Genomic DNA, 22,255 nt, shown 5'->3' with positions numbered 1-22,255 from the left:
GTTGTAAAGAAAATACCTTTTGCAACTGAAGATAGTCCCTTTAAGCAACTGTCTGCAACAATAGGGTAAACATAACTATTTAACAAATTGGGATGTTTCAAATGTGATTCACCAGAGTACTCTATATAATATCACCCAAACAGTGGCTACAGCTTCTGTAAATGAGTAATCTGCCATTTCGTATATTTGTGGTGGGCACTGCATTTCCATCTCTTTCATGAGAACGCTGCTTCAACCACTGGCCACAAATGAGATATAAATAGAAGTAAACCACAACAAACATGAAAAGCTACTGAAAACCAACCAAGCTGCATTGAGTGTATACTGATATGCACAGCTGATAAAAAAGGGGCAGCAAAGAGGTTTCGAAAAGGAAGGAAAAGAACATTAAATAGGATTCATGAATTATTTTGACTTTAGACAATGTGAGTGGTGCATGCACTTGCAAAAGTTGCCACCACAATGTTCAGGTGTTAGGGGAATTTGTATGATGCTAAGGTGTTCTGCGTGATTTTAAACACATTGCGTTGTGGTTGCTGCCAGGGTGCTTACTGGCGAAAATGCCCACCCTCAAGTCTCTATGATCTTCTGGTCCCTAGATATCGCTCGGGTCCCTCCTTCAACATAAACCTATAGGATTTTATTTGCATGTGCACGGTCAAAAGTCAAGAGCAATTGTTTAAAAGAATAAAAGCACACCTCTCCTCAACAAGCCACTCAGTTTGAGATATCTTAATGTCCTTAACCCTTCATTTGAGCAACAGCAAACACTACTAAAAACGGTGGTCTCCTAAAAGCATTTCAATGCCATGCACAAACCCTATAAATGTGCATGGAGTCCAGGGACTTTTTCCAAAAATTACATAAGTCTTTTCTCCCAGAGGCTTTTAATATAAAAGAGCACAGTACACAAATTGAAAGTGAAAAGATGCAACATTTAGGCACTTGCCATTTAGAGCAATCCTAATCTACGCTGTTGCCAAATATACAAATAACAACAAAAAAAATGATCTAGCTGTAAATGCTATATCAACGCAAATTCAAGACTAAATGAATAGAAGTGGTCTTAAATCCAATAAGTAAAATCCTAAAAATCTGAAAAGTTGCATCTTATTTTCATTTGTAAAACAGCACCGCCTAAGGTACTACAGTCATAACAGAGACAACAAACTCTCTGCTGCTTTAAAAAAAAAAAAAAAAAACGTTAAATGATATACAGCATTGGTGATAAAGCCAGTGAAGTCTACTGACAAAAAGACCCATTAAAGGGAATGTTCACCGAAAAATTTAAATTCAGTCATCATTTACTCTCATGTTGTACCAAACCTGTATGACTTTATTTTAAATATAGAGTTATTTTATTCAGAACGTTAGGGACTGACAGCTTCACCATTCATTGCATCATTTTTCCAAACAGTGTAAGTGAATGGTGACTGAGACTGAACTTCTGCCGAACATCTCCTTTTGTGTTCCACGGATAAAAAATGTTGATGAGTAAATGATGGCAAAATGTTCCTTTTTGGGTGAACTATCCATTTAACAGTTTGTGACCAGCTGATGGACTGATTCTCATTTTGTTTTAAGGCAAACAAGCATCCCTCAGTCGGTGGTTGTGCGGCGATACCAGAAACGAGCTCTGAAGTCATCGCTACAGGTCATGAAGCCTGGATTGGTGGGCGAGTGAACGATACAGCGCACTATGTTATTGTGACCCAAGGAGAGCAAGTTCTTCCTCTCTGCGGTTCTTGAATCCCAGCAGCACAGACTGATGGTTCGCTCATCCGGAAGTAGCACGTAGTCCTCTGTGTGGTTGAACACACCCCGAGTGCGGTGTGTTTGTCGCCCACTGAGCCCCGCACCTGCAAAACAGGAAACACAATGTGGGTGAGCTGGTAGAAGAGTATGGAAGCTTTATCCATGAAAACATGTGGCTTGATGACAGAAATGGTATTTCAAACTTACAAGTCAAGGTTGTACGTTTTGGTATATTGACACCAAATCTACCAGTGGTATTTTCAAGAAAGCACAATGATAGACCTTTTCTGTTAATGAAATACTTGGTTGCCCTTAATAATAGGCATATTGCCCAAAGAGCCTTATTTTTAATCCACATTTAATATATTATAATACAGACGTTTCTTATGTACCGTCTCGCCAGTTTTACTAGTTGGTTTTCAGTGTCATAAATGCTGCGTTTAAAAGTAGTCGAAAACTTGAAAATAGTGTATCGAGATGCATTCTGTTGTGCTTTGCCCAGCTGTCGAGAGCATGTCCTGTGTGACTGGCTCTCATTCTGTGACAGCACTGCTTGAGAGGTTTGTCGAGGTGTGCCGACTGCCCCCTGCTGACGCGGCTCATAAAAACACGAAATTACACATAGCCTACTTCAAGCTTGTACTGCAACAAAGGTTAGAAAAAAAAACATACTTCTATTACGGAATTTACACGTCACAGGGGCATGATTAATTGTGTTCATTTTTAACAAATTTTTTAAATAATTACTCGCACTAAATAAACGTGTTTAATCGACAGTTAAAATTTATATGAACATATATAGGAAAGTGTATATTTTAGGTGCCGGACTGTTTAATCACCATTTTTAATTCACCTTTTTTCTTCTCTAGTTCATTATAAATGGTCCTGCAGTGTGACAAATTAACGTTTACAGATGTACAAATGTTCCATGTTGTCGCTCAATTACCATGAGGTCATAAAATACAATTATAATTACTTACGAATTGGCAAAATGCTGTTTAAAATTGTTTTAGATTAAGTATAGCACATCACACTGCAGGATATGTCAACTTCTTAATAGTATTTTGTGTCAACTATCCTTGTACCAATGATTTCAATTTACTAATATATAAGACCAGCATAACACACATTACAAAACAGTTTTTTTGGTCAGGACATTTCCAATCTTCTGAAAGCTGGCAGAGACATGCCATGTCCATGGTAACAGTAGAGTTTTATTACGGTAAAACCTGACTTACTATAGTAAATCCTTTAACGGTTTCCTTTACCTAAGAGAAATGTCTAAGGGATTATATGCAACACCCTCAAGTCATTCCTGTAGGTAAGGGGAAATCACGCTTCAAGTGTTATACTTAAATGGAAAAACAGTGTTTTGTGCAACCAGGCAGTGGTCCTAGAGGCTGATTGGTCAAAATTAGAGGTATATATATATGAACCCTTTATCAGGTGAATATATAGGCTAAAAAAGGCTTAATTTAGTAAATACTTAAATATAGAGCATTGTAACAGAGACAATTTTCCTAAATAAACTGCATTTGGGATTTTATTCATTTTGGACTTGTAGCATCTCGTGTGTGCCCGTTATAGTAAGGAAAGCCTAAGATTTTATTTATTTGTTTATTTGTTATTTGGAATGCCCAATTACCAATGTGCTTTGTAAGTCCTTGTGGTCGTGTAGTGATTCGCCTCAGTCCGGGTGGCAGAAGACGAATCCCAGTTGCCTCTGCCTCTGACAGCATCAACCCGAGCATCTTATCACGTGGCTTGTTGAGCACGTTGCCACGGAGACACAGCGCGTGTGGAGGCTTCACGCCATCCACCGCGGCAACCACGCTCAACTCACCACACGCCCCACCGAGAACTAACCACATTATAGCGACCACAAGGAGGTTACCCCATGTGACTCTACCCTCCCTAGCAACTGGGCCAAATTGGTTGCTTAGGAGACCTGGCTGGAATCACTCAGCACGCCCTGGGATTCGAACTAGCGAACTCCAGGGGTGGTAGCCAGCGTCTTTTACCACTGAGCTATCCAGGCCCCCTCTAAGATTTTATTTTTAAAAATCTAATCGACCGATTAATCGGTTATCAGTCTTTTCTATCAACTTTGTTATCGGTATCGGCAAAATCCAATATCAGTCGACCTCTAGTCAAAATGACATTTTAAAATTAAAATGTGTGTCCTTAATATTTGTATTATGCAAATTCTATAATGTAGTAATTGTTTTATTATATTCAAGTTTGACTACTTTTATTTATTATAATTGTTTATTTAAAAAAAAAAATTTACATCATGATGGCGCCGCGGATGGCCGCCTCGGTGTGGAGCGCTACTATTTTTTTGTTGTTTTTGTTTGTTTGTCCTGTGTTTAGTAATCTTTTTCCAATCAGTTTTACCAGAGACGAACTGCTGAACATTCAACAGCATGAACTAGTCAATCTTTTCCCGGATTTTGAATATTCGGACGTTTTGTTTGACATTTTAGTCGGAGGCGTGGCTGTGTTGTTTAAACGCGCTACGAGACGCAGGCGAGGGAGAAGAGCCGGTGCGCTGGTCAAGCTCCGTAGGCGGGGCTTACGAACAACGCTGCTGAGCATTCATCTTGCGAATCTCCGCTCTCTCCCTAACAAAACGGACGAACTACATCTCCTCACCCGCACAAACAAGGACTTTACAACCTCTGCTTCCTTGTGCTTCACAGAAACCTGGCTGAGTGAAGCCATTCTGGACAGCGCGTTACATCTGCTGGGCTTTCAGCTGTTCAGAGCGGATCGCATCGCGGAGTTAACGGGGAAAACGAGAGGCGGTGGAACGTGCTTTTACATCAATGAAAGTTGGTGTACAGATGTAACAACATTAAAGACGATGTGCTGTCCTAATTTGGAAGCGCTCTTTATAAACTGTAAGCCTTTCTACTCGCTGCGGGAGTTTTCCTCGTTTATTCTGGTGAGTGTGTATATCGCGCCAAACGCGTGTTTGAACACAGCGCTGCAACAGCTGGCTGATCAAATCACAGACATGGAACAACAATACCCGGACTCAGTTATTTTTATTCTTGGGGATTTTAACAAAGCAAACCTCACACAAATACAAATAGCACATTACATGCCCAACCAGAAACAGAAATATACTGGATCACTGCTACACAACAATAAAGGATGCATATAGCTCTGTTCCTAGAGCAGCTTTGGAACTCTCTGATCACTGTCTGGTTCATCTTCTTCCAACCTACAGGCAGAAATTAAAATCTGCTAAACCTGTATTAAGGACTGTAAAGAGATGGACCAACGAAGCAGAGCTGGAACTACAAGCCTGCTTTGACTGCACTGATTGGAGTGTTTTTGAGGCTGCAGCCACAGACCTGGACGAGCTCACAGATACTGTTACATCATATATCAGTTTCTGTGAGGATATGTGCATTCCTACTAGGACTTATTTAACATTTAACAATGACAAACCATGGTTTACAGTGGAACTCAGACAGCTTCGTCAGGCCAAAGAGGATGTTTACAGAGTTGGGGATAAAGTCTTGTACAATCAGGCCAGGAACACACTGAATAAGGGAATCAGAGTGGCTAAAAGAAGATACTCCGAGAAGCTGAAAAACAAGTTTTCAGCTAACGAACCTGCATCAGTGTGGAGTGGCATGAAACAACTTACGAATTACAGGACTCCTACCCCCAGCCCTCTAGGGAACCAACAACTGGCTGATGACGTTAATGTGTTCTACTGCAGATTTGAAAGGCCCAATCTCACACCCTACACCCGCTCTGACCTTCACTTCACACAAACACCAACACCTTTTGCAACCCTCCTCGTCCCCCCTCCTGCTACTCAACCTGCACTTAAGATCTGTGAATATGATGTGAGCCGCGTCTTTCGAAACAAAGGATAAGGAAAGCACAGGGCCCAGATGGCGTTTCACCTGCATGTCTTAGATCCTGTGCTAACCAGCTGGCCCCCATCTTCACACAGATTTTCAATAGATCACTGGAGCAGTGTGAAGTCCAATGCTGCTTCAAACGTTCCACTATCATCCCCACCCCAAAGAAACCAAAAATCACAGGACTTAATGACTACAGACCTGTCGCCCTGACGTCTGTGGTCATGAAGTCATTTGAGAGACTGGTGTTGGCCCACCTGAAGGACATCACTGGACCCTTTCTAGATCCCCTTCAATTTGCTTATTGAGCAAACAGGTCTGTGGATGATGCAATCAACATGGGATTGCATCATATCCTGCAATATCTGGACAGACCAGGAACATATGCAAGGATCCTTTTTGTGGACTTCAGTTCGGCTTTCAACACCATCATCCCAGCTATACTCCAGAATAAATTACACCAACTCTCTGTTCCCATGTCTATCTGTCAGTGGGTTATCAGCTTTCTGAAAGACAGGCAGCAGCTTGTGAGACAGGTGAAATTCACTTCCAGCACCTATACAATCAGCACTGGTGCCCCCCAGGCATGTGTGCACTCCCCACTACTCTTCTCCCTCTACACCAACGACTGCATCGCCAAGGACCCCTCTGTCAAGCTCCTGAAGTTTGCAGATGACACCACTGTCATCGGCCTCATCCGAGACGACGATGAGTCTACATACAGAAGGGAGGTTGAAAAGCTGGCTGTCTGGTGCAGTCAAAACATCCTTGAGCTGAACACGCTCAAAACAGTGGAGATGAGTGGACTTTAGGAGGAACACCCCAACACTGACCCCCCCTCACCATTCTAAACAGCACTGTGGCAGCAGTGGAGTCATTCAGGTTCCTGGGCACTACCATCTCACAGGACCTGAAGTGGGAAACCCACACTGACTCCATTGCGAAAAAGGCCCAGCAGAGGTTGTACTTCCTTCGCCAGTTGAGTAAGTTCAACCTGCCACAGGCGCTGCTGATACAGTTCTACTCAACGGTCATTGAGTCTGTTTGGTGCAGCTTCGAAATCAGACATCAGAAGACTACAAAGGACAGTTCGGACTGCTGAGAGCATTATTGGTTGTCCCCTGCCCCCCGTTCAAGAACTATACACTTCCAGAGTGAGGAAAAAGGCTGGAAAAATCACTCTGGACCCCACAGACCCTGCCCATTACATTTTTGAACTTGTTGTCTTCTGGCCGACGAGCTCTGAGCACCAGAACCGTCAGGCACAGGAACAGTTTTATCCCCCAGGGTATCCATCTCATGAACAGTTAAAACTGCCCCTTTGAGCAATAATTAATGTGCAATACACAGCTTAGTCTTTTTATATTATCCAACACATCCTACCTCTTCTGCCATTACATTCCCATGCACTGTACATAACCGATTTGTATTTAGATTTGCACTATATATTCATATATGTGTATATGTATATATATATATATATATGTGTTTATATGTATGTATATATATATGTATATATTAGTCTATTCTATACATACTTTCTTCTTTTCAATATTTATCAATTTTTTAATCAATTTTAATTATTTTTTAAGTCTTGTTGCTGTTTTTGTATTGTTGTGTACTGGAAGCTCCTGTCACCAAGACAAATTCCTTGTATGTGTAAGCAAACTTGGCAATAAAGCTCATTCTGATTCTGATTATTAATGCAACATAAGACGCCCAAGGCCTTATATAGTATATATTATTATATACACTCCAATGTGTGGCACATCTTACAATGCTCTTTAGCTATAACTATATTCCACAATATAGCAAGACCTCTTGTACGTTAACGTCTAATCCAACCTTAATCCATATTCATCATCACTGTTGGGTACAACAGTGCTAAAAGTACTAATTCTCTTAAATTGAAAAACTGACTAGTTAAACCGCTAAACTAATTTCAAATGTTTATATTTCCTCCTTATTCATTGCCGTTTACAAGTCAAATCCTTCACGTGTTTCTCCCTTACACTGACTCGTTATAGGATGCATGCCCTTCAGCTCTCACAGCAATGTAAGCAGACGTACACAAGAACATAATTCAAGTTGAATGCATTCCACATAAATATGATTTAATATACATAACCCAAAGAAGGTATTAATTGTAACAACTGGAAGTCAGTAACTGTAATGTGATTACAAGAATTTAAAAAGTAATCAGTATTACTTTTGACTAAACAAAACACTGTTCTTAATCTTCTCTTTAATATAATGCATAATCTAACCCCAGCTATAATATCCTAATCTTACCTGTGTACTTTACCAAAGTCCTGCCTGTGGAAATTTCCCACAGTTTGGCGACAGAATCCTTTCCACATGACAGAATATATTTGGAGTTCTTGGAGAAGACGACCGAACAGACCTCAGCGCCGTCATGAGCTTTCTCAAAAGTGGTCACACATCGGTTAGACACTCCGTCCCACAGTTTGATGCTACCGTCTTTGCTGCAGGTGACGTAGGTGTTGGCGCTGGGATTGTAACAGACTCCGCAGATGGTGTCTGTGTGCTGATCTAGAGGGTTGCAGGACACGAAACACTGGAAAGTGTTGACGTCGTATAGGCGCAGAGTGGGGTGCTGCGTGCCCACCAGTAAGAAATCCCCAGAGGGGTGGAAGGAGATGGAGCGCAACATTTCAGCTTCCTGTGGAAAAGGAGAAGGATCGTACCAAAGAAATCCTGACAGATGCAAACGTCTCAAATACAGTAAAAAATGGGGCCAAACATGCCCTTTTTAATATTAGAAAGTCACGTCAAAAAAATTTCCAACTCTTCCTATGGTGCCAAGTATGGCGCCCTTTAGAGGACAGGGAGGGAATTTAATTTCTGAAATAGATTTGCCTTCCCTAACAATAGCTTTATCCATCCCTTACAAACATTAACCCTGGTTTTACTACAGTAACCATATTTGAACCATGATTTTTGTGGTAAAACCATAGTAATAATACAGAAAAAAAAAACGTTGGTTAAAAAAAAAAAAATAATAAAAACATGGGTTAGTTTTACTATAGAAAACTATGCCGATTTTCGAAACGGCATGTTTTTTGGGGAAACTATGGTTTTAAAACTATGGTACTTGGACCACAAATTACGATGGTGTTACTATAGTAAAACGTTAACAACCATGTATGTTTTGGTAGAAACTATTTATGATTTCTATTACCATGGTTTTGGTTTTCCTGTATCATTTCTATGGTTTGACCACAAATACCATAGTTAAGCTATGGTAACTATAGTAAAATCATGGTAAATTTTGTGGTTACTATAATTTTACACAAATACCACAGTTCAGCTATGGCTACTGTAGTAAAACCAGGGTTGTTTTCTGAAAGGGATGGATAAAGCTATTGTGAGTGAACCCAAAATAATTATGAGTAAATGCAAAACCTTTTGTATGAGAATGCAAAACTATTTCAGAAAATGAATTCCCACCATTTCCACAAAGAGGCTCCGCAGCTAAGTACTACTGCAAGTTTGTCAAAATTCCTGTAGCTCAAATGAAATAGCATGGCAGCAACAATGCCATATCATTAGCATTGCTAATAACATGGTAACAGTGGCTTCCTTCGTGGTGTCCTGCCATGGACACCATGCCTGTTTAATGTGTTACGTATAGTAGACTCATGAACAGATGTTAACCAGTTCCAATGATTCCTTCAAGTTTTTAGCTGTCACTCTAGGTTTCATTTTTAGCTCACTAAGCATTCTGCAATGTGCCACTTGAGTTATCCTGGCTGGACGGCCACTTCTAGGGAGAGTAGCCACAGTACTAAATCATCTCTATAAATATATACTATATCTCATGCTATAACAATGCAAATCCACTTTTTTCCAGTTTTATTTTAATGCTTTTTGCCTTGATCCGGCACCTGCTGAAGAAGTGTTGTATGTGTGTACATTTCTCCTTTCCCAACAATGCCAAGGCTATGGGTTCAATTCCCAAGGCATGCATGAACTGATAATACAAAAAGCTTGAATGCAATCTAAGTCGCTCTGCATATAAGCATCTGCCAAATGCATAAAAATGTACATGTAAAATCCTTATGTACCTTTAAAATACATTTTGCGACATTCAGATTCAGTTTGTCTACGTATCAGAGCGTTATACCTGTATGTGTTTGAAGGCTCTTTTTGCAGAAGGCTTTGAATAATCAAAGAGTTTGAGGGTGTAATCACGGGAGCCAGAGGCCAGGATCTGCTCGGTTGGGTGAAAAGACAGACAGGTGACTTCATCCACATGATCATACAGTGTTCTGATTACAGGGTGGTTCTCCATGTTCTGCTGGGCCGTTTCATTCATCATCACCTAAATAGACCAAAAGCTGTATGTTCATTCATTCTACAGAGCTTCGGATGACCAACATTCTACAGTAGTTGTCGATTATGTGTTTTTCCAATGTTGATGCCAATATTTAGAGAGAAGGGTTGCAGATGTCCAATAAAATGCCCATGTAAATTATATACATCCAGCTATCATTTAATACATATTAGACATCTGCAGTTTAATTAAATGGTAGTAGAATGTCCTAAACATAGTATTTAGACAAACATGTGAGTGGAGAAAGCTGAAGTTAGATAGTTTGCAAATATTCAAAAAAACATTGTACACACCATGCCTTCAAAGCATCAGAATCCAACATTTAATGTTAACTTTAGGGGATGGTGGCACTGCTCTCACCTCTAGTGGCATGGCGCTTTTGGCCAACATGCGTTCCGTGTCCAGGATCTTAATCGAGGCATCGGCAGAGCCCGTCGCAATGAGCTGCCCATCACGGCTGTAGGTTGCGACACGACATGGACCCTTATGGGACGTCACATAGCAGGTCTCATACTCTGATGCTTCTGGGGACATGGTCTGTACATCTGCATCAAACTCTAGGTCAATGCCCACACCAGGCGCCACAGTGTCCGAGCGACCAATAGCATATTGGACAGCGCTGTCATCATTCTCCATTCCTAAAAAAAAAAAAAAAAAAAAAACAGATGCAGATTTACATGTTTAGGTCCAGACAGAGATGTATATCTAATTTCTTACAATACTGACTGAATTACAATTTTTAAACAAAATGGTCAAACTGGAATTCCACTGTGCAGTCACTCGAGTTTTACAAAAGTATGTTGATTACCACAAAAATTAATTTTGACTCATCCCACATTTTCAAGAAAAAGAAACAAATCGAGGTTACAGTGTGGCACTTACAAAGGAAGTGAATGGGGCCAATTTTTGGAGGGTTTAAATGAATTAATGTGAAGCTTATAATTTTATGGTGTTCCGATGTCTTGGCAACGAACACAGAAATGAGTTTCTTTAAACAGAAAAGGTTAGTAGGCGATTTTATCACACCACAATTGTGTTAACATGCATATTGTTTATGTCTTGTGGCTGTACTTTTGAAACAGTGAGTATTTTAACGTTTACAGATTGGCCCCCTTCACTTCCATTGTAAGTGCCTCAGTGTAACCCGGATTTTTGCTTTATTTTAAAGAAAAGGAGAAACAAGTGCAATAGTTATCTCTATCAAACAGGTAAATGGCTCTTTTATCTGTAATGCAAGACTTCCATTTCTACAGCCGCCACATTTAGTGCTACGATTGTTCCCATTCACATGTATACAAGTGACTCGTCTTTTCCTTATTATGTCTAGTCTGGTTATACCTGTCTTAGCCAGCTGCATGAGCTGCTCAGATGGAGACACCACACTCTGAGGCTTGACCTCATTGATCAGACTATTGGCAATGGTGGTGTAGCCATCATACAGTAGCTGGCTGATGATCAGCCTGTACAGGTGCTGTCTGTCCTTCAACGTGGGCTTGGGCCGGAACATCTCTGCTGCTTATTGCCTGCAAGAGCATGCAATACAATTAAGATTCATTTAAGCTTGTTTGTTGCTGCTGTGTTTGTGCAACACCCCTAGTGAGGTGCCTACCTAGACAGCATGCGTGGGCACTATAATATCAGCACTCTAAAAATATTTTCTAGCTAGGCAGCATTCAAATAAAAAGCATGTATTTTTGGTCACTATGATAGAAGTATTCTTAAAAATGCTGTCTAGGTAGGCAGCATTAACTAAGACAGCATTTTGTGTATAATAATATCGGCATTGTAAAAATGCTTCCTATGTAGGCAGCATGTACCTAAACAGCATGCTTGGGCACCATAATATCAGTGTTCTAAAATAATGCTGTCTAGGAAGGCAGCTCACAAGGTTTTGATATACAGACATTGATTTTACATTTGCCGTAAATCTTTAGTTCATATTTGCAACTGCGTTTCACTTTTAAAGTTACTTTTTGTCTGTTTCTGAAATAAGCATTAAAAAAGTAACAACTGCTACATTAGCAGAAATTCATTCATTCAACGTTGCAGAAAATAAACAACTTACCACAGTCAATCTCTACTTACATGCGCGTACGTCTTCTTCTGTTTGGCGGATCGTAACGTGACATCTCATTAGCGCCACCTGCTGTTAGGATGAAACTCTAATCTCCTCTCAGCCACCTCCCCCTGTCCCAGACCTATCAGAGCCTCCGCCTCTAGCCCTTCACAGTCCGAAGGAGGGAGATGTGAAAACGTTAATAATAATAATAATAATAATATTTATATACACCATATTATATATATATATATATATATATATATATATATATATATATATATAATTATTATTATTTTTTTTTCACATATCCCGCTGGCAGCCAAAAGTTTGGAATAATGTACAGATTTAGCTTTTTCGTAAGGAAATTGGTATAGTCAGGACATTACTGATGTAAAAAACAGCACCATCACTATTTGAAAAAAGTCATTTTTGATCAAATCTAGACAGGCCTCATTTCCAGCAGCCATCACTCCAACACCTTATCCTTGAGTAATCATGCTAAATTGATCATTTGGTACTAGAAAATCACTTGACATTATATCAAACACAGCTGAAAGCTATTTGGTTCATTAAATGAAGCTTAACATTGTCTTTGTGTTTGTTTTTGAGTTGCCACAGTATGCAATAGACTGGCATGTCTTAAGGTCAATATTAGGACAAAAATGGCAAAAAAAGAAACAGCTTTCTCTAGAAACTCGTCAATCATTGTTTTGAGGAATGAAGGCTATACAATGCTTGAAACTGCCAAAAAACTGAAGATTTCATACAAAGGTGTACACTACAGTCTTCAAAGACAAAGGACAACTGGCTCTAACAAGGACAGAAAGAGATGTGGAAGGCCAGATGTACAACTAAACAAGAGGATAAGTACATCAGAGTCTCTAGTTTGAGAAATAGACACCTCACATGTCCTCAGCTAACAGCTTCATTGAATTCTACTCGCTCAACACCAGTTTCATGTACAACAGTAAAGAGAAGACTCAGGGGTGCAGGCCTTATGGGAAGAATTGCAAAGAAAAAGCCACTTTTGCTTTTTCAAAAAGAAAAGGTTAGAGTGGTCAAAGAAACACAGACATTGGACAACAGATAATTGGAAAAGAGTGTTATGGATCTTAACTCCATTGAGCTTTTGTGGGATCAGCTAGACTGTAAGGTGCGTGAGAAGTGTCCGACAAGACAGACACATCTATCGTAAGTGCTACAGGAAGTGTGGGGTGAAATGTCACCTGAGTATCTGGACAAACTGACAGCTAGAATGCCAAGGATCTGAAGAGCTGTCATTGCTGCACGTGGAGGATTTTTTGATGAGAACACTTTGAAGTAGTTTAAGAAGTTGTATAGCTATTGTAATAGTAATTTTTCACATTGTTAATGTCCTGACTATACATTGTGATCAGTTGAATGCCACTTTAGTGAATAAAAGTACCAATTTCTTTCCATAAGTGCAAAATCTGTACATTATTCAAACTTTTGGCCACCAGTAAATATATTTTAAATATTTATAATTCCGTGACCTTACAAATGAGGTATACACAACAAACCAGCTGTTTAAGATGGACATTCACATGTAAGAAAGAGATGAACTGATGCATTAGGAAAATCCTGTAAACATCCCTCGAAAAACAAACAGCATAGCATCATCTCTTTTTCCCGTGTTTAATGTATGTACAAGCTTTACATTTCCTCTGCAGGTCTTCATTACAAGAACACTGAGCAATCCTGGCACTGTTCTGACTTGCATTAGTGCTTGCATTTCACCTTCAGTGCATACAGATAATTAGATGTTGATTGAAAGGTGTCAGATATTTGTATTCCTTGCAAGATGCATATACATTTATTCTCTTTGTCTTGTTATTTGGAAAGTTCATTGAGCAAGCCTAAAGCAGAAGGATTAGTGACGGGTGTTTCTCTAGGTAGCTTGAAACATCAGAAATATTAGCAGTCTCCATCCCCTTCTGGCAACATTTTATTTTTTTTTAAATTCATTTGGAGGCAAAATCTTTACCCTGTTTTAAGGTGAATCACATGAAATCCAGGTTGGCTGCTTATACAATTAAACAAAATTCATATTATTGTTATGCAACAGGTTTATTCTGTTATTTTCTATCAATGTTCTTCTTGCCTGCAAATTTTAAATAGAACTCCATATTTGCAGTCTTTAAAAAAAATAAAAATAAATTAAAGAGTTCAGAACCTATTTAAGTCTCTTCTTTTAAAAGTAACAAAAGAAACAAATGTCAAACTTAAAAAAAAAAAAAAATATTTTCTATATATATGATACAAGTATTTAGCATTCCCTCCATGTTGTAGAAGGCTTCAGCTCAAGATGTCCAAGTGTTTCAAAGTCATACTGCAAAGCACTCTGGCCGTTTCTGTGTCTGCAGGAGTAAAGTATGTCTATGGCTAATCTTCTTTAGTTGCAGTTCACTGTTCGTGTCAGTAGGGGGCCTCCAGGCGTCGGCCACCAGCTGATGTCAATTATCCTCAGACTCCTCCTCAGCCTCTCGTAACCAGGTGAAGAAGGCGGTGACAGACTTTAGCGCTACACCTTTGCCCTGCTGTTCCTCAGGGTCTTTACTTGTTTCCCATTTGTAGAAAGCCTCCTCCGAAATAACGTCCTCATCGTAAAGACAGTCGAAGAACATTCGGAGTAGATCTAAAGGATAAAAATTTAAATCAAAGAGATCTTTATTCAGCTTTAGCCATCTTGGTATTGTAAAATATCACCATGTCATAACCAGAAAATGTTGTTGGACGCTTTGTTTCTTTTTCTGTGGTGTCACGCTGAGTGGCCCGCCAACATTGAAATCTCATTGGTCCAAATATCCCGTTCCACTTAACCAGTGTTGGGTGTAATCTGACTACAGAGAATTATGTTGACTTGACAAAATAAAATACTTAATCCAACAGGCTTAATTTAAGGTTTTTCCAAAATCTTTCAACAAAGGCCAAAATTATCAATAGCATCTTCTCTTAGAACATTCAAGCTACCAAATTCAGCACAGACCTTCAGACTGTTCTGACTTGGGTTGCTATGTCTTTTCTAATGGATCAGAATAATGGGTTCTGCACAGCAGACAATCAAATTTCAGAAAAATCCCATAGATTTACATTGACAGAATATTCAAAAGGGTCAAGACTGTTCAAACTGCAAATGTCAAAAAATTCAAATGTAAACAAACCATATCGGTCTATCTATCTATCTGGTTGTCTTAAGCCCAAGGTATGCTTTAATTCTGACGCGAATGCTCAGCGTATGCGTACAGCCTTTCAAAGTATACTCCATCTGTAACTGTGCGCGCATACGCATGAGGTTGGCGCATGCGTGCTACAACTGCTATAAGACACTGGACTATTTCTCTTCAAGAGTTTTAGACCCATAAAGGTATCTTTATATTCCTTTTAGGTATTTCCTGACCTCTTTACACATGCTCTCCTGATGTGCACATTTACTGCTGTTGTTTTTACCTTCGTCTCCTGTTATTTACCAGTGATTGTATCTTCTTCTAGCACTTCTTCATGACAGCAATGACTCAAATGTGAGTGTTGCCACCTTGTGGACCAACTAATTTGTGCAAATAATTCCAGGCGCAGGCGCATTCTGCACCTTCAAAAAGCACGTTCAGTGCTTGCGTAGTCTGCTGATAACGAAATTGTCAAGCGTCCTGTACGCGGACGCTCAGCGTCTACAGGTCATACTTTGGGCTTTACTGTAAGGTCTGTAAAACCTTAACCTCAGGCTTTAAAAACTTTTGTAAACTTTCAAGCCAGGCTTTTTCAAGCCAACATCAAAGTTTGTGTTGACCTATCTAGATCATCACTGTAATCTAATTACTGTTTTAGTATAAAAAGTAGTGTAGCGCATTACATTTCAAATTCTTGTAATCAGATTATAGTTACTGACTTTCAATTACGTTATTATGTACATCTGTTTGCAGTTTGTGACTGCTTAAGTACGTGCGCTTCTTAACGAGTCAACGAACAAGGAGGAAATACTGGATAGACAATATTTTAAATTTGTTGTGCAGAAAAAACAAAAGCTTTTCTGTGAAAAGTGTTTTAGAAACTAACTTAAAAGTTAATTTAAATTAGTTATGTGATTACTTTTTTATGAAGTAAATCAGTAAAGTCAGTAATCCGATTACAATTTTAGAGTGGTAATTATCTGCAGTGAATATATATATATATATATATATATATATTTTTTTTGTAATTTAACCAACACTGCACATACCTGTATATTAAAAATCAACTATGTTCTGATCGTATAAAGGGGCGGCCACACTAGGCATTGAGCGTGCACAATTTTTTCGTACAATGCAACGGACCAGGATATGATGTCACACAGGAGAACTTCTGGTGTAAGTAAATAATAGATCACAAAAAACAAATAATATTATATTAAAAATTGTAAAATATATTGTCTACTCACTTTCCTGCAACAATAAATCTCGCAGCTTTGAAATAAGTATCATTTGAATTGAGCCAAGAGGTCAGTGTGTGATGTTTTAGTCTCCTATTGGTAGCATGTTCTCGTTTTACGAATTCACAGTTCAGAGGTCACCAAGCTTGAACTTTGGTACGCAGCGTAGTATGAAATGTCTTCGCATGAGCTTGCATTTCCCTTCTGCTGCATTCAGATGCGTTTGAATGGGAGTGAATAGAGCGCAAAGTGTAGTGTGTCCGCCCCTTAATGCAATGTCACAGTTTTGCGTGGATGGACAAATTAGTTGTTGCTTGGTTAGGACATGGTTTTAAGACTATTTTTTAAAACAGTCCCCTTAACCTACACTTCTTTACTATCCCAAGTTCAAATTATAACATGACATTCTGTGTAACAGATGCAATATGTTAAAAATAAAGCAACAAAAATATTATGAACGTGCAATGACAGAAAGAACGAGAAATGTCAACATACTAGGTGGTTGATTCAGGGTGACGATCAAAGCCTGGAGAGCATATAGTGCTTGTAGTTGTCTCTCAGTATCTGAGTTAAGATACTTATGTAATATAGGCAGGCGTCTCTGGATAATAGCAGTGTCCACTCGACAGGAAGTGTTTTCATCTGGAGAAGAAAGGGATAAATGAGAGAAATCAACTGGGAAGAGAAAGATTAACAGGGCAATAAGGGACTATCTGTTGGTTTGATCAATGGGAGAAGGAGGGTGTATTCAGAAAAGCAAAAGTAATGTTTATTTTTGCAATTCCATTTGGTGACGGTAGTGGTGCAGAAATGTGGTGCAGTCGTGCGCATGCCTGTATACCTTCTGACATCAAAATTAGCGAAAAACCCCCATGATTTCAAACGTGGCAAACATGGTTTTCTTGCGTTGTCAGTACTGTTGTGCATGTAAACGTAAGCATCAAAACACTTACCTTTAACTGCTGCCTTACATATAGCTGTCATTAAAGCTCTCAAAAATGAAGAGGAACTCATCTGAGATTCGTCTAAATTAGCCTGAAAAGAATACCAACACATTACAGATGTGATTTTTTTTTTTAGCAAACTTTTCATTTACTTTTTATACTCTCAGCCTCACCTCGACCCAGTCAAAGATCTGCTCGTCACTGGCCATGTCCTCAAGTAGAAGGTGCTCCAGTCGTTGGAAGAGCTCCTCAAGAGTGAGGTTGAGTTTATCTGGGGCCGTGGAGATAGAGCAGCAATCTGACATGGTGAACTCTAATTTCTATTAGAAAAGAAAACAAAGACATTATTATTTAAACAATGCTTTACATTTCTTTGACCTCAAATGGTGTCTGATACTTCCATTATGCTTCTTTTAAAGATTGGAGTTCTGTGGCTTTTAGTCCATGTCTATTAGCTTTTAAACTTCATTTCCATTCCTGATGGCTTCCCTACAGTGATTTATGTGTCTAGGAAAGAATGTTGGGTTTGCTCGCTCACCTGTTGTGAGATGAAGTCATTAAGATCCTCTCCCTCCGGCAGGAAGTCGCCCCAGTTCAGCCCCGACTCTCTCCACAAGTCTCCAACTTTCCTATGGCTCTTTAGGATAAGCAGACACCATGTAAATGCACAAACACATGCCCTCACAAAACCCACAACAATACACAGATCTACTGCACTCCACATTATACTTCACAGTTTTGCTTGTGTATGAAAAATGATTATATTGGCAGTTTCATGCAGGAGCTTCAAACAACTGATGACAACTGGATCAAGATGAACTCAACGCTCTAATATCAATAATATTTGAGCTTACCATTTGTTTGCATAGTAGGTGCAGTATTTCAGAGAATAAGATGGCAGCTCTTCCCACAGGGAGTAGCGGTTTACTTAACTCACTGCAGAAACAAAACAAATCTCCATTAGATGCAAGGACCTGGAATCACTGCAACTACTGTGCGCTGCCAAACCGTTAAAGCCCCCAGTGAAACCCGCCGTCTCAGAATTGCTGAGCTGAGTCACTGCTGTGTTTTTATGTATTTATATTTAGTATTGAATTATGCTGCCCAATTTATTGGGAATACAAAAAATATCATAGCTAGATCTAAAGGTTATTTATTCATTCCTGAGGTAATTCATTTAATTAAAACTTTTTCTCCATGTCAGCCAGCAGTAGAACTTGGCTTCACAGTTCGGTCACACAGTTCTGAAGATCATTTCAGAATAAGAATTAACTTGACTTTTAACCGGAGCTTTAACAGTGCATGCATTTTTTTTTTAAACGATTCATTAGAAAGAAGATTCCACTTCAGAAAATGCAATTATTAAACTTAAAGGAATATTCTGGGTTCAATACAAGTTAAGCTGAATCGACAGCATTTGTGGCATATTGTTGATTACCACAACAATTAATTTTGACCTGTCCCTCCTTTTCTTAAAAAGAACAACAACAAAAATCTGAGTTACAGTGAGGCACTTACAATGGAAGTGAATGGGGCCAATCCGTAAATGTTTAAATACTCACTGTTTCACAAGACGTAAATAATATGTGCGTTAACATGAATTTAGTGTGATAAAATCACTTACCTTTTTTGTGTAAAGTTATATCAAATTTTACAACTTCATTGCCATGACAATGTAAGGCCGTCAAATTAAAATTTGAATATTCGTCAAATTCATAAATAATAAAAGTGCACATTCGAATGCAAAAATGAGCAATCGAATTTTTGATTTATGCCAAGCACTGATGATGACTAACATTCTTGGGCTAAAACAGACAAAGTGCATCGAATAACACCGAACGTGGGTGTCTTGAGACACGATTTAAAGGTTGAATATCCTTTTAAACGTACACAGCATCTAAAACATACATTGTTACTCTGGGATATGTGTACTTGTAGGCCCCCCTACTTACAAGTACACCTATCCAAACTCACCTAACATCAATAACTAAGCAAGTTTAATTTGTGCAAATAAACAAGTCTATTTATTCAAAAGCATCAAGCTTAAAAATGCAAAACTATCAACTGTAGTTTATCAGCACCTGTTCTAACTACTTCAGAAATACAAAAAAGAAAGAACATAATATAACAAACCAAACACACATATCACATGCACAACTTAATAAATATAGTTAATGAAATTCTGTGCAAATGAATAAGAACTGATTAAATGACCAAATTAAGGTGTGGTAGGCTACAGTAGATTATATTTATACTTACTGTAAATAGTGGCACATGCTATTTACACCCTGGTGCATAACAGAAATTAACTACATTGCTGGCAATGGGAAGAAACACACCTGATGTGTCACGTTATGGTACCTCGTCAAAGCTGTCTTTAAATGCCGAGTGCGACTTTAGAGAGAATGGTTCTTCAGGTCCAGCAAACGGGTAACCTAGTTGCTGCCAAGACCCTCGCTTTCTGACTTTGAATGACTTTTCGGTGGCATGCACAGACACTGTTTGTCTTTGCTTATATGGATTGATAAGGGGAGAATAGTGAAATCGACAAAAGGTGGACTTGAACCCGGATCGCCCATACAACTAATCAGCTGACTAACTAATGTCGCTACATAAGACCTTAGAGTAAATAAGTCAAATTCACATAGTTACATCTCCAAAGTGTATTATTATTATAAGTTTTGACAGGTTCTATCTGACTATTGGCGTGCATATAGGTGGGCTGTGTGCCCAGTGCTATTTACACTTATTTCAAATAATTATTTATTATACTATACTGAACTCGTGGTAGGGGGTGGCCGCGAGGACCCTATGCAGCCGCATATGTCACTAAATAGGCAGGGCCAGCACTGTTGTTACTGAACAAGATGCTGAAAAAAAGACAACACTACGGTCAAAGATGTCCATCTAGCACATTCATTATATATAAAAAGACGGACACATTTCGAGTGAATGGCCCCCAGCCATGGAGGTCTTTGGCGGTTGTGTCCTCTCAACTATGTGTAAGCATCTCGCTACATAAGTATTAGGTAAGTACATACAACTGTATTTAATGAATAACACCATGGTACCACCGGTATCATAAAGCTTGAGTCCGTGGTGGTAGTACGAAGACAACAGTATAGACTACTGTGCAACACTAAGATAACATAGAACTGTCTATTGAGGCGTTTCTTTTCTCGTTTGACATTTTTATTAATAATATTTGAGAATATGAACTAGCTAAATCTTTTGACTTTATCATTTTACACACATTTGTTAACAGATGTTTTTTTATTTTATTTTCTCCCCTTTTTCTCACCGATTTTTGGAATGCCCAATTCCCAATGCGCTCTAAGTCCTCGTGGTGGCGTAGTGACTCGCATCAATCCGTGTGGCGGAGGACGAATCTCAGTTGCCTCCGCGTCTGAGACTGTCAATCCCTGCATCTTATCATGTGGCTTGTTGAGCGCGTTTCTCCACGGCATCCACGCACAACTCACCATGCGCCCCACCGAGAGCAAACCACATTATAGCGACCACGAGGAGGTTACCCCATGTGACTCTACCCTCCCTAGCAACTGGGCCAATTTAGTTGCTTAGGAGACCTGGCTGGAGTCACTCAGCACGCCCTGGATTCAAACTCCCGACTCCAAGTGTGGTAGTCAGCGTCTTTACTCGCTGAGCTAGACAGGCCCCAATTTTTGCTTTTTTTAAAGAAAAGTAGGGACAAGTCGAAATTATTTTTTGTGGTAACCAACATTAAATTAATACTGGAACATTCCTTCAATCAACATGTAAATCAGTTTCAGGGGTGGAATGTCCTTTTGTCACAAATTGCACAAAGCCAACAAACAGAAGCCAAAACACAAATCTGCATTCCATTCAGGGTTTGCCGAGTATTGTCCTGACCTGAACAGCTCTCTCATGGCGATTCCTCCCTCTCTCAGTATTGGACTGATCAGCTCAGCCAGGTAAAGCCAAATGAAAGGAATATCTATGGCCATATCATCAGCCTGCTCCAGCATCTCTGAAAACCTGTCATGCAATGAAACAGGCAAAACATACAGTTTTACTACCACCACCCAAAAGTATTGATTTCAAAGCATACAAGGCTAATTCATCCCCAAAAGTGAGCCAGGGATGAAAAAACTTTAGGGACCTTCAGGGACATCCTCAACTGGAAAATCGATGTAAAAAGATACAGCATACACACCCTTTGTAGAGTTGAGAATGGGGTAGGATGCCCTTCTGAATAAGTTGATAGAAGAGCAGTCCCATGTGTTCTCTGGCAATCTGACTGCGCTCTAGTGTGCATTCCAGGCCCATACGCACAAACACACACAGCAAAGTGAGCTGCTCAATCTCCTCTACGCATTGCACTGCCTCCTGTACAAAGCAAAAACACAAACACATTAATAACACCACAAAGGCAGATATTCAGTTAGTTCACCCTGAATCAAACACAATAATGATCAGCTTTATGGTCACAACCAGCTATTAAGTGTGTGTATATGTATATATGTGTATATATGTATATATGTGTGTATATATATATATATATATATATATATATATATATATATATATATATATATACACACACACACACACACAGTATATATATATATATATATATATATATATATATATATATATATATATATATATATACATACATATATACATACACACACACACACACACACACACACACACACACTTAATAAATGGTTGTGCCACCTTTAGCAGCAACAACTGCAACCAAACACTTCCGATAACTGGAGATCAGTCCTTCACAACGCTGTGGTGGAATTTTGGCCCACTTTTTTTTGCAGAACTGCTTTAGTTCAG

The 22,255-nt window shown here is 39.2% G+C and overlaps 2 protein-coding genes across 7 annotated transcripts in view; both read right to left on the bottom strand.

The window, feature by feature from the left end:
- Window positions 1-868: 868 nt before the first annotated feature.
- Window positions 869-12,117, bottom strand: LOC127427595 (cleavage stimulation factor subunit 1). Of its 2 annotated transcripts, none has more exons than XM_051675272.1 (6): window positions 12,082-12,117; window positions 11,335-11,519; window positions 10,357-10,634; window positions 9,787-9,984; window positions 7,932-8,322; window positions 869-1,859 (listed from the first exon to the last, which is right to left on the bottom strand). In XM_051675272.1, exons 2-6 carry the CDS (start codon window positions 11,501-11,503, stop codon window positions 1,600-1,602), a joined length of 1,296 nt encoding a protein of 431 aa, XP_051531232.1. In that variant the 5' UTR covers window positions 11,504-11,519; window positions 12,082-12,117; the 3' UTR covers window positions 869-1,599. The 2 variants fall into 2 exon arrangements, with proteins under 2 accessions (XP_051531232.1, XP_051531231.1); XM_051675271.1 differs by having other exon boundaries at window positions 12,062-12,112.
- Window positions 12,118-13,695: 1,578 nt separating this feature from the next.
- The window catches only part of LOC127427564 (eukaryotic translation initiation factor 4 gamma 3-like), a 94,191-nt gene continuing 85,631 nt past the window's right edge, over window positions 13,696-22,255 (bottom strand). For all 5 annotated transcript variants that reach the window (XM_051675198.1, XM_051675199.1, XM_051675200.1 and 2 more), the window contains 8 exons: window positions 21,618-21,790; window positions 21,314-21,439; window positions 18,277-18,358; window positions 17,961-18,059; window positions 17,596-17,742; window positions 17,432-17,513; window positions 16,974-17,120; window positions 13,696-14,711 (listed from right to left, as the gene is read on the bottom strand). In XM_051675198.1, the coding sequence (XP_051531158.1) occupies window positions 14,530-14,711; window positions 16,974-17,120; window positions 17,432-17,513; window positions 17,596-17,742; window positions 17,961-18,059; window positions 18,277-18,358; window positions 21,314-21,439; window positions 21,618-21,790 (1,038 nt within the window). In that variant the 3' untranslated portion in view covers window positions 13,696-14,529. The remainder of the gene's footprint in view (window positions 14,712-16,973; window positions 17,121-17,431; window positions 17,514-17,595; window positions 17,743-17,960; window positions 18,060-18,276; window positions 18,359-21,313; window positions 21,440-21,617; window positions 21,791-22,255) is intronic.

The sequence above is a fragment of the Myxocyprinus asiaticus genome, chromosome 37 (genome assembly GCF_019703515.2).
Source record: "Myxocyprinus asiaticus isolate MX2 ecotype Aquarium Trade chromosome 37, UBuf_Myxa_2, whole genome shotgun sequence".
NCBI classification, from domain to species: domain Eukaryota; kingdom Metazoa; phylum Chordata; class Actinopteri; order Cypriniformes; family Catostomidae; genus Myxocyprinus; species Myxocyprinus asiaticus.
Note: the sequence above shows the minus strand (reverse complement) of the source record. Positions and strands in the feature narration are given on the sequence as shown.

Bases quoted from the DNA above. Each gene is read 5' to 3' on its own strand.
- LOC127427595 (XM_051675272.1), bottom strand. From the start codon at position 11,503: ATGTTCCGGCCCAAGCCCACGTTGAAGGACAGACAGCACCTGTACAGG. The intron at 10,635-11,334 runs GTATAACCAGAC...TTTTTTTTTTAG, and splicing joins CATGCAGCTGGCTAAGACAG to GAATGGAGAATGATGACAGC. The intron at 1,860-7,931 runs GTAAGATTAGGA...CCTGTTTTGCAG, and splicing joins GACTTTGGTAAAGTACACAG to GTGCGGGGCTCAGTGGGCGA.